The sequence below is a fragment of the Ipomoea triloba genome, chromosome 13, assembly GCF_003576645.1.
Source record: "Ipomoea triloba cultivar NCNSP0323 chromosome 13, ASM357664v1".
NCBI classification, from domain to species: Eukaryota; Viridiplantae; Streptophyta; class Magnoliopsida; order Solanales; family Convolvulaceae; genus Ipomoea; species Ipomoea triloba.
The window spans coordinates 22,261,674-22,274,582 of record NC_044928.1 but is presented as its reverse complement, the minus strand read 5'-3'; the positions used below and the strand labels follow the sequence as shown (position 1 = coordinate 22,274,582).

Sequence of the window (12,909 nt, the reverse complement as noted above, 5' to 3'; positions counted from 1 at the left end):
TAAAATTTTGAAAGCTGAAGGACCATGGGTTGTTAATTTAGATCACAGATGATAACAAGATGATAACAATTTAAAAGTCGAAAACCACGAGTAACTAATTTAAAAGTTTAGGACTATACGTAGCAAAATTACTATACACGAATAACCCATATGACATTAACTCTTAAATATTACTATAATTATATTTAGTAATTTATCATAATATCTAAAATTCTTACCTTAATAATATTAATCATATCATAATTATTTGCCTTTCGATGATGATATAATATGCTGAATTTATCAACTATAAATTTAAAAAAAAAATTATACTCTTATTTTTAAAAATATTTTAATATAATTAAAATTTTAACATTGAGTATTAATATTGAGCATATATCTTTGTACGCGCATATAAAATACTAATAAATTAATAAAATTCAATATTTAAATGCAAATTAACAAAATAACAAGGGAAAATCACTATTGCACATGAATATCATGTTTCGTATTAACTATTTTGGACAAAAATGTGAGTCACAGAATTGCACATACATTTATTAATAGTCTTATTTCAACCAATAAATCAACTAAATAAAGTATAAGTATGAACAGATACTACATTGTAAGATACTACATTGTAACAGAGTCAGTAGTACTCAAAAAAAAATAAAGTATAAGTAGATGGTTGCATCCATTTTTCAGTGGCAGCAACATTTCTGTATAACAAATTTTTGCATCTCCTAATTGCAGGCTGGAGCCTACTGCTTTTTTTTGGTTAGCCAGCAACCCAATCATTATTCATGTACTATGATTCCCACAACTGTGGGAACCATAAATAAAAAAAAAGTGTGGTCCACAAGCCAATGCGGGCCAGAATTTCTTGGCCCTTATCCACCCCCTAAGGAGTCATCTAATTCTGCATTCTCTGACCTGCAAAATAAGTTGAGGGTGACATACTCATCTATTAAGGAACACACAAGTGTACAACCATTTACTATACTACATTCTTTTTATTTCCATTTCCAGATTATCAATAATATTTCTAACTTAACCCATCAACTTTCCAGGTTACTTTGCATTGTATATGGAGATCAAATAAAAGGCTTACCTGCTATTGTGAAAAACTCTTCCATAGAATCAGGTAGGTTTATTAGCTTGCTTCCAAAACCCCTAATTCGTTTCGGTCTCCAAAACTTTGTAACAGGTCAGTCATTCACGCTTTTTTCTCCATTATGTTCTGCTAGAGCCTTTGCTGTCCGCCCTGTTGCATCAGTTCTATTTACGCTATTTACTCCTTTCACCAGACTCTTAGCCACCTCAAGATTCCCCGAGCATCAGCTAAACTTGTATCCATTTCAGACCTGCATTTCTGCAAATTATCTCGTGCATATTACCTCTCTCCTCGCAATTCACTACCAACAGTATTGCCGAAGACTAAGTGTGGGTCTTTTTCGTGGTCCTCAGAGCCTAATGTTTGCAGTTTCTATTTTATGACAAAAATAGCCTATAATGAGCTTCATTCTGCAGAATTGGAATGGAAAAGACTTCAGAATAATACATCTACATTCTTGTATGTTCACCTGTAACAGATTGATTGTTCATAATAATGCGTTCATATTCTGTATTTGCATGAAGAATGTTCATCAAAGTTGCTCTTCTGCTCAAACCTCTATATTTGAGAAATCTCAACCCTTAATGCAGCAAACAGTTGCTGCCTTCCAAATAAAACCCCTATTTCTCCAAATAGTTATATTGCAGCTGCCCTTCCAAAGGCCTGCATGTGTGTGGGAATAAAAAGTTAGCTCATAGATATATATATATATATATATATATATATATCAACTCCTCTCACCTCATGCTAGCATAATTTCCTGTGAAAGATTTTCCAACTTTTTATCACCACCAAATCAATGGCTTTGTACCCCAAGTGTCTTGTAGTCCCAAACAATTTCAGATACCTTATCTTGAGGTAAAGATATAGATTGCCTTTTAACCGACTTAAGAAGTTCACAGAAAAATTTTGGATCCTGTAATTTGGCATACTCATGTAACACTCTCTCGTGATCAGGGATCCAATTTCTGGGGAATGGAGTGTAGTCACAGGATGGGATGAAAGACATGCGAGAGAACTGAACACCTTCAATAGCATCAACAAGTCCCATCCTCAAAAGATCAGAATACTCAGGTGCAGAATTGTTAGTATGCTCCCTTAAGGGACGACTTAGATCACGTGAAGCAATCTTATATACCTTGGCACGAGATTTCAGTCTATATCTTGCAGCATATAACTTAGCCAGAGAGCTCCGGATAACATAAGCACAGAAACCTACCACTTTTCTCCTATTATCCGCAAATCTATACCAATCAGCCAGAGTTTCGAGTAACTTGTTCATTTGAGCATTAGTATGGGCTTGACCCGAATAAAGCATTGGTGTGCAAGGTAGTGGTTCTGGATCTTTATCACCCTTCACAAGCTTCAGCTGCCTAAACTGGCGAATACATTGCTGTAAGCTGGCTGTGACGGAAAGCAAAGAGCCTACACCTTTCTCACTCACAATGTTTCCACCAGATGCTGTGTAACGAAGTGTAGGGTATATAACACGGCGACAAATTATGTGATCCAAGAATTGAATTCCCCTACTAATGTGCTCAATTTCAATCTTTGAATTATCCAATCTTACCCCATACTCCCTATCACAAAACTCAATTATCTCTTTTCTAATATCCATAGCATCCTGTCTAGACCCTCTAATGCCAATCAAGAAATGACCCCCAAACCGAATATAGTCCATCTTCCTGGTCTTTCCTTTCCCACTGGAAGGAACAAACTCGGGCCAAGATGGATTGTGACAACCATCATCAATAGAATATTTCCAAATACTGTCCTGCTCACAAGGCCTAAAGAACTCAACTATCTTTTCTTCCATCATATGATCAAGCTCATTAACACATATATTAGCTAGCAATGGACTAAGAATTCCACAATAACCATAATTTGGTACCTTTGCAGCCTCCTCTGGAGAAAAATCATAGAATGTTCTCAACCAATACGGGTCTGGCTTTGGCTCATTTGCCTTCAAAATTCTTTTCTTTGTATGGACTTTCTTCTTCTTCTTATCCGTCTTCTCTTCTTCATCAACCCCTCTAACTCGAGTGCACGCAGCAGCACTCAACCCTGATTTAATCAAGCTTATCACCTTCTTATCTTTCACAGCTTTTCCGATGCAATCCATCACAATATTGACACCAACATTGTCGAAAATATCACTAGCATCGCCTCTCAAAAACCACAAATACCCAGCAAAGTTACTTCTTATGGTCCGAATGACTGTATGGGGGTTCCTGCCAGGACGAAAAGCATGCGACTTAGGAGAAAACATGGGCTCGAAGATCGGCTCAAGAATCATCAGAAGAGTTTCCTGAACTATCCGATCCTGAAATGCCGGGGTTTTGGAGGTGAGGACGGAATTGAGCTGGCGGCGTGAGAGTGTCGAAATGGGCCTCTCATTTGGCCCCCGAATTATAGGATGCATCTTGTCGTTCCAGATGAATTTACCCGAAACAACAGCATTCCGGAGGGAGACGAGGTCGGAGAGGATGCGAGTGTGGAGTGCATTGCGAGGAGGAAAGGAGCCGGTGACGTGAGCGCAGGTGCGCTGGTAGGCGAGGACCCATAGGTCCAGCTTCGAGAGGAAGCCGGGGTAGGCGAGGACCCATAGGTCCAGCTTCGAGAGGAAGCCGGTGAGGTTGGTGAAGGGCTTTCCCGGTTGCGAGAAGGTCTTGACCCAGAGGTTGGATAACACTTCAACTGGGTCTTCCTTGAGGAGGCTGTGTGGGTCTTGCTGTAGAGGTGGGCTAGCCACCGGCGGTGGAAGAGAATGGCGGCGGTTGGGACGGTACTGGCGGGAAAAGGAGCATACCGAGGTGGTGCTCATAAAGCGTTTGATTTTTGTTCTCAATGACATTTCTCCGTGTAACCGGGGCAGATCCTACTGAGTGTGGGCGAATGTCAAATAAATTCAAAAATGTCAATGACAAAATATCAAACATTGATAATATGATTCAAATATAAAATACATTATAAATTACAATACAAAGTTTATCATTAATCAATCCTGCTACATTACAATTTACTAATTCAAACTTCAAGCAGTTGACTAATAGCATATTGAAATTTGAAATTTTGGAATCAATAGCATTCAACATACTGGAATAGTGGAATAATCATTAAACCAATAAACCATATGGATTATAGAGTACTTGATTTAAAGNGGAATAATCATTAAACCAATAAACCATATGGATTATAGAGTACTTGATTTAAAGATAATATACACAGAATATACACAAAATACAGACAATATACACAGAATAATTTTTTGGGGGCTATATGTATATATACAGCATACTGATACGGGAATACTTGACCAAAAAATCATATGGATTATGGAGTACTTAATTTACATACAATATACCCAAAATATTTTTTTTTGGAGATGTATGTATATATACAACATACCGATACAGTGATGCTAGAATAGTGGACTAATCATTAAACCAGTAAACTGGATTATCGAATACTTAATTTACAGAAAATATACACAGAATATTACATAACAACAAAACAATTCAACACATGGCCATGTACTAGAAGGAACTGGAATTCCTTCCAGTCTTATTGGAATAGAATTACAGTTAAACTGGAACGAATTCCAGTTTAGATGTGTCCTCCTTATGGAAGAATTGCAAAGGAATTGATAACAAAGCTAAGCAAAGCTTGAGAAGAAATTGTGATAAAGCTAGGAGGGAGAGAATGAAATAACCTGCTCGCTATGGCCTTGGGGGAAATACACCACTCTGATCCGCACAGCAGGTAGGGAAATAAGAGGACCGGCACAGACATGCCAAAGTTCTGAATTTAGTCATATGTATATAAGTATTGTTTGTATTCTTTAATTTTTTGGATCTTCTTTATTATTATTTAGAAAATGGTGATGGTGATTAATAGTTATTCACATTTATAAATAGTTGTTAGGTCTTATGTAGATGGTATACACATACACATGCATATATTTATTTATACGGATTTTATATATATATATATATATATATATATATATATATATAGAAATGATATTTGGACCATCTCTATTCCTTCCACATATGTATATTTATTTTATGAAAAAATAACTAAATTATAATGTTTTATATTTGGTATCTTATGCAGTCAAATTTTTATATTTGAATACAAATTTATATTTATACATTAGTATAATAGAATCAATATAAATAATAAAAATTAAAACTTAGAAATATATGTACTATGATTGTAGGTATGTTTCGACGTCCGAGGCTGTTTGGCGACTATTCGATTTTGAGGTTCAATATAGAACACTGACCGTTGAGAACTAAGCTTCCACTAACGTTGTTTATCATGAAATTTAATAATGTGTAATATTTTGCTAGGTATATAATATACAATGATAATTTATTTTTTAAAAAATATTGAATTTTTATTCATGTTTTTTTTTTACTTCAAATACCTTTATTATAGTTCGCATCTAATAAATAAAACCATTTTTGATTCATTTTAATATTAATTACAAGCAAATCTTTAATATTTAACCGTGCATCGCACGGGACAATACTAGTATAATGAGTTTATTGTTATTTACAATATAGAATGACAACGCTTAGATCACAATACTAAGAAACATTCTATGGTTTATATTATTTGGTTCTTGGTTCTGGAGTGAAAAAAACATTCAATGCATTTCATAAAGACATGGACTGTAGTGGAAACTTTTGAATGTTTTGGGTATTTGTTGTATTTGTTTAACATTACTCTTATATTACTTTAGTCATAATTTCAGGTCATTCAAAACAATAAAGGGCAGCAACTCATGTTTCAGATTATGTTTTATTACATACTCAGATTTAAAGTGCAGACAATTTTTATCATCATCTTCCTATTCTGTATTTATATTTTCAGGCATTAAAAGAATGTTTAAAAATCATGTATATTGATCATTTGGTTGAAGCTTAGCTATTTGCAAGAGGAAGAAATACATTATGCAAGAGACACATAGGGAGGAAAATTAGTATTTGAGCAGTCACAATAATACAAAAATTATTTATTATTCTCACAATCTCACCCACTTTTATTTTAAATTTCAGTTATTGACTAATAAATTTTTTGCTATCTATTATTTGTAAACAGTGATTTGTTGTTCTAAAAACATTAACCAAATCATACATCTGATGTTTCTGTTTTATGGTATATGTCCTTTTTTCTTATTTTACATACTGACTAAAAATATTATTATTCACAGTAGCATAGTGAAAGATTTCAGTTAAATCAGGACATTGCTTAGTTTAGGGATGGACATGAAGAACTATTTACTACTGAAATATATGGGAAATAAAGCAGGACATTCCTTAATTTAGGATCATTTAGTCTGTATGTTTGAAATTGAATGACTGAATACAGGCTGCATTTACATTTGAATTCAATTCAGCTAATCATCTCAGTTAGAACTGAAGGAAAATCATATTTATATTCACTGAAAACAGGCTGCATTCAATTCGTATGTGAATTCTTTAAATAAAAATAGNGGAATAATCATTAAACCAATAAACCATATGGATTATAGAGTACTTGATTTAAAGATAATATACACAGAATATACACAAAATACAGACAATATACACAGAATAATTTTTTGGGGGCTATATGTATATATACAGCATACTGATACGGGAATACTTGACCAAAAAATCATATGGATTATGGAGTACTTAATTTACATACAATATACCCAAAATATTTTTTTTTGGAGATGTATGTATATATACAACATACCGATACAGTGATGCTAGAATAGTGGACTAATCATTAAACCAGTAAACTGGATTATCGAATACTTAATTTACAGAAAATATACACAGAATATTACATAACAACAAAACAATTCAACACATGGCCATGTACTAGAAGGAACTGGAATTCCTTCCAGTCTTATTGGAATAGAATTACAGTTAAACTGGAACGAATTCCAGTTTAGATGTGTCCTCCTTATGGAAGAATTGCAAAGGAATTGATAACAAAGCTAAGCAAAGCTTGAGAAGAAATTGTGATAAAGCTAGGAGGGAGAGAATGAAATAACCTGCTCGCTATGGCCTTGGGGGAAATACACCACTCTGATCCGCACAGCAGGTAGGGAAATAAGAGGACCGGCACAGACATGCCAAAGTTCTGAATTTAGTCATATGTATATAAGTATTGTTTGTATTCTTTAATTTTTTGGATCTTCTTTATTATTATTTAGAAAATGGTGATGGTGATTAATAGTTATTCACATTTATAAATAGTTGTTAGGTCTTATGTAGATGGTATACACATACACATGCATATATTTATTTATACGGATTTTATATATATATATATATATATATATATATATATATATAGAAATGATATTTGGACCATCTCTATTCCTTCCACATATGTATATTTATTTTATGAAAAAATAACTAAATTATAATGTTTTATATTTGGTATCTTATGCAGTCAAATTTTTATATTTGAATACAAATTTATATTTATACATTAGTATAATAGAATCAATATAAATAATAAAAATTAAAACTTAGAAATATATGTACTATGATTGTAGGTATGTTTCGACGTCCGAGGCTGTTTGGCGACTATTCGATTTTGAGGTTCAATATAGAACACTGACCGTTGAGAACTAAGCTTCCACTAACGTTGTTTATCATGAAATTTAATAATGTGTAATATTTTGCTAGGTATATAATATACAATGATAATTTATTTTTTAAAAAATATTGAATTTTTATTCATGTTTTTTTTTTACTTCAAATACCTTTATTATAGTTCGCATCTAATAAATAAAACCATTTTTGATTCATTTTAATATTAATTACAAGCAAATCTTTAATATTTAACCGTGCATCGCACGGGACAATACTAGTATAATGAGTTTATTGTTATTTACAATATAGAATGACAACGCTTAGATCACAATACTAAGAAACATTCTATGGTTTATATTATTTGGTTCTTGGTTCTGGAGTGAAAAAAACATTCAATGCATTTCATAAAGACATGGACTGTAGTGGAAACTTTTGAATGTTTTGGGTATTTGTTGTATTTGTTTAACATTACTCTTATATTACTTTAGTCATAATTTCAGGTCATTCAAAACAATAAAGGGCAGCAACTCATGTTTCAGATTATGTTTTATTACATACTCAGATTTAAAGTGCAGACAATTTTTATCATCATCTTCCTATTCTGTATTTATATTTTCAGGCATTAAAAGAATGTTTAAAAATCATGTATATTGATCATTTGGTTGAAGCTTAGCTATTTGCAAGAGGAAGAAATACATTATGCAAGAGACACATAGGGAGGAAAATTAGTATTTGAGCAGTCACAATAATACAAAAATTATTTATTATTCTCACAATCTCACCCACTTTTATTTTAAATTTCAGTTATTGACTAATAAATTTTTTGCTATCTATTATTTGTAAACAGTGATTTGTTGTTCTAAAAACATTAACCAAATCATACATCTGATGTTTCTGTTTTATGGTATATGTCCTTTTTTCTTATTTTACATACTGACTAAAAATATTATTATTCACAGTAGCATAGTGAAAGATTTCAGTTAAATCAGGACATTGCTTAGTTTAGGGATGGACATGAAGAACTATTTACTACTGAAATATATGGGAAATAAAGCAGGACATTCCTTAATTTAGGATCATTTAGTCTGTATGTTTGAAATTGAATGACTGAATACAGGCTGCATTTACATTTGAATTCAATTCAGCTAATCATCTCAGTTAGAACTGAAGGAAAATCATATTTATATTCACTGAAAACAGGCTGCATTCAATTCGTATGTGAATTCTTTAAATAAAAATAGGAATATAATTACTGGAAATAAGAAGTGTCAATAATGAATCAAAAATGAATAGAAAGGTTCAGCTAATGCTGCCGAATACTATCATCAAAATATTACAGTTTTCCAACATTAAATTCATATAGTTTTTAGAACATGTTTGAAAATAATTTTTAAAATTAATTATGTAAAAAAGTTGAGTATGTATTCATGCATACAAAATTAGCAAATTTTATGCTTGCAAATAAATCAAAGTTTTGATCACCAAACAAAAGAGATTCCAAACAATTAAATAACATGTTGTTGATTTATTAACAGTATAACAATTTACATACTTAATTAACATTATAAAAATAAAATAAAAATTGAAAAATAACATATGACCAGTTACCTGACTGGCTGAGGGCCAGAGATTGTGAGGGAGACGGGGAGGGTGTTGGCGTCGGAGGACGGAGAAGCAGAAACCGAGCGGACTAAGATGCGAGGGTAGGGCCAGAGGGTGTGAGGGCGTAACCGCTTGACCGGAGTGTGGCCGAGGTTGGAGGCTGGAGGGTGGAGGCGTCGAGACACAGAGGAATGCGGAGAATTGTGATAGTGTGGACTGTGGAGTGGAGTAGGCGAGAAATGGAGAAGCAGATCTGAAATGAATAAGGGATTAGGGCTAGGGACTTAGGGCTATATTTTTTTATTTTTTTTTCGTAGTTTGTGTTTTTGTTTTGTATTGGGTTATTGGGCTAAATATTATTCCGTAATTCACTTCTTTTGGACTAAGCAGAATGAATGGGCTTACAGCTAACTGGCAGTGTGTGTGTGTGTGTATATATATATACATATATATATATATATATATATATATATAAAATTAATATTATTAATAAAATAATAATATGTTATTGAAGTTTTTAAATGTGTATATATATATTAATAGTAGTTCGCAAAACTTAAACTTTTGGTTTGTAGTGATTTAGATGCGTTATAATTTTACTACAAATATTGTTTAACAATTAACATATAATTGTTATATCATCCATACATATAATCAAGAGTTGAAAAATTCCTTAAACAAATGTTTTCCCTTATAGGTGATTGCAAGTTAATCTAGAAGGGATATGGGAAGTAAGATCGAGTTACTCTACATGATGATGATTTCCCTTAAAAGGTGAATGCAGTACTAAATGAAAAAAACAGCACATTATCATATTGTGATATTCTGTAAGAATCTTAGAACATATTTTCTTTGCTCATAGTGGTAATATGGCATACCTTCTTAGCAATTTTAAAATCGTTGATGACAGTTCAAGTCAATTTGAAAGCCTGACCTTCATCATGTATCATATAATTTGTGGAAAGATCTGCATAGGAAAATGTTGATAATATTAATAACAAAATTAACTATTTTAAACACATGAAATAAATTTAACCTATATGCAATTTCAATAAATCAATAAATTGTATAATAAATCATGCCCATTTGTGATATTTTGAACTAAATTCCATTAAGGAATAAATTTAAACTTATTTGGGTTGCTTTGGATATCATATCATCACCACAATTTTGTGCCACATATCTTATTGGTTTATATGATGCACATCTCCTGCATATGTTAATAGAACAACGTGACCCACTATTATAAATATAACTGAATTGACTATTTTAAACACATGAAACAATTTCAAATTATGTGCAAACTTTAAATTTAATACAACTTCTTCCCACATGAAATTTTCTTATAAATTCCATTAAGGTATAAGTTTAAACTTACTTGGGTTCCTGTGTTATATATACATAAAGAACATTATATAATTGAAAAAATTATGGACTATTATATAATTGAATTAAAGTTGCTTTCAAGTTCACTATGGTTATATATATAGCCAAAAAGAAATTCTAAAGAAAAAACAAATTGCCCTCCTATTTGATAACCACTATAAACATGTTGAATTAGAGGTAGACAAGGATGTTTTTCTGCCATCTATTTAGACAAAAAAAAAATATAGGAGATTCATACTAATATTGATCAAAGAAATAAGGTCAGGTATTTAAAGTTGCAAGTAAACAAGGTTGCAGAAATTTGAAGATTTTCATTCATTCACATAACAATATATAAAGGTACAACATTGAAACAATCATCCTTTCCAAATGTTATAATCAGGAAAAAATAGCAATTAACAAGTAGAAGGGAACTCAATTGACAACCTGCATTCAATTGAATCATCCTGCTTTCAAATGGTAAAAACCCAATGGACCAGTCACTCCATAACAAACCAGTGCATTGCCACTACCAAATTTAGCTGCGTCAGAACTAAGTATGAAAAAAACAAAACCATTACTAGCAAGACTAATATTTTAATAGTATGGCAATACAAATCAAACTTAAATTCATTTTCAAACGTGAGTAAATAATTAAATAGTTAGTCCTAAATGTCGGTATCTTATGTCTTTGGTTACTGTGTGCTATCATTACTAACTATGAAACTGTTGCAATTCCAAACACATCTCAGCCAACCTATTTAGTTAAGCTGTATATATAGCTGCTGAATTCAAATCTATAAAACTGCACAGAATTGAATATTACAGAACTACGGACACTTCAAAACTGTGAATTTTTCAAAATTGAAGAGTCTACAAACACCAATCAGAGAACATAAGGGATATGAGGAAATTGACCAGATCTACAATTATAGCGAATAACGGAAGTCTCAAGAGGACAACAGAGGTAAGCAAATTCATTTTTTTACACAAATTTTGTCACTACTCATAAATAGTTGAGAGACGAAATATATAAAAACCAGTACTGATTAGTAGTATCAAATACTAGAAATAGACTTATCTTTTTTTATGAACCATTATGATATATCAACCATCTGCATGCAATCCAAAAAATCAACTTTTAGGGTATAATCTTATCTTTTACCTTTTTTCGGGCATGCAATCCAGAAATTGAAGGAATTTTTACCTTTTAAACTAGGTAACAACTACAGATATGTAATATATTGAAAAATCGAGCTGAGACGTAAACCCTAAAACCTAGATATGTTCTTTTGTGAACGAAATTAGACAAACAATTGGTGAAATCTGAAATTTTAAGCTTTATATTGCAGAAATTAGTACATATGAAAATTCATCTGCACAAGAAAATGATGAATTAAAAAAAAAATAAAAATTACCCCCAAATTAATGAAAAATCCTGTTAACTCCAGGTTTCGAAGATGATTCATCGTCGCTGCTAGCTAAACTTTAGATAGGAATGCTTTCCAGATCTGTACTGCAACAAGAGTGTCGATGGATTTTCTGGATGTGCAAGTACAGAGAACAATAGACCAGAGATGGGCGAAGGAATTCTGGAGGGTCTTCTAGATAATTCTAATATTATACTCCGTAGTAGATAGTGTGTAGTATGTATACATTACACGTATGTTTTAATACATTAGATAGTGTGTAGTATGTATACATCACACGTATGTATACACACAACCCAAAAAAAGAAACATATTTTTGTTTTAATATATATATATTTTTTGTTATTTAGTTCTTCCAATTCAATTTCAATATATATATATATATATATATATATATATATTATTTATATTATGGTAAATATATAATGGAGACCCAGTTACCACCATACTTGCAAGTACGTTTCCTATGTTCATGATTGGCAATTCAAAATATAGCTTTCTTGAATGTCGAGCTATATTAACCTCAATGGTTGATGTCGTTAACTCCATCAACGAATAAATGAGTGATCTGCATATTGGGGACAGTAAGACGTACTACAACTGCGATAGTATTTGTAAATTGAACTCAATAATAGTTTACTTGACAATGTGCACATTCCCGAGTTTCTAAATGGTATAAGGGCGTCAAGTGTTCTCAACCATTCTTTGAATTTAAAGGTAAAGTCACCTGTTATGTTGTTGAGAAAACAGTGCGGGAATAAAGGTGTTGGTTCTCCAGATGACTATGGCACCATCAAATCCAAAATTACCTTTC

At 32.1% G+C, this 12,909-nt stretch overlaps 2 protein-coding genes across 4 annotated transcripts in view; both read right to left on the bottom strand.

Moving 5' to 3' along the window:
- LOC116003031 (pentatricopeptide repeat-containing protein At4g38150-like) overlaps positions 1-12,258 on the bottom strand; it is a 36,183-nt gene extending 23,925 nt beyond the window's left edge. Inside the window, exons 1-4 of one of the 2 annotated variants that reach the window (XR_004094589.1) lie at positions 12,084-12,251; positions 11,113-11,218; positions 10,179-10,267; positions 9,307-9,553 (exon numbers count right to left, since the gene is read on the bottom strand). The gene's annotated coding sequence lies outside the window, so the exon portion shown is untranslated. Of the gene's footprint in view, positions 1-9,306; positions 9,554-10,178; positions 10,268-11,112; positions 11,219-12,083 lie in introns of both variants that reach the window. The other variant, XM_031243214.1, reaches the window with a different exon arrangement.
- On the bottom strand, positions 466-5,045 carry LOC116003028 (nuclear intron maturase 1, mitochondrial-like). Of its 2 annotated transcripts, none has more exons than XM_031243211.1 (6): positions 4,806-5,045; positions 3,696-3,974; positions 1,835-3,653; positions 1,563-1,756; positions 1,091-1,465; positions 466-912 (listed from the first exon to the last, which is right to left on the bottom strand). In XM_031243211.1, the coding sequence occupies exons 2-3, from the start codon at positions 3,945-3,947 to the stop codon at positions 1,890-1,892; spliced, it is 2,016 nt and encodes a 671-aa protein (XP_031099071.1). In that variant the 5' UTR covers positions 3,948-3,974; positions 4,806-5,045; the 3' UTR covers positions 466-912; positions 1,091-1,465; positions 1,563-1,756; positions 1,835-1,889. The 2 variants fall into 2 exon arrangements, with proteins under 2 accessions (XP_031099071.1, XP_031099072.1); XM_031243212.1 differs by having other exon boundaries at positions 3,696-3,971.
- Positions 12,259-12,909: the final 651 nt, after the last annotated feature.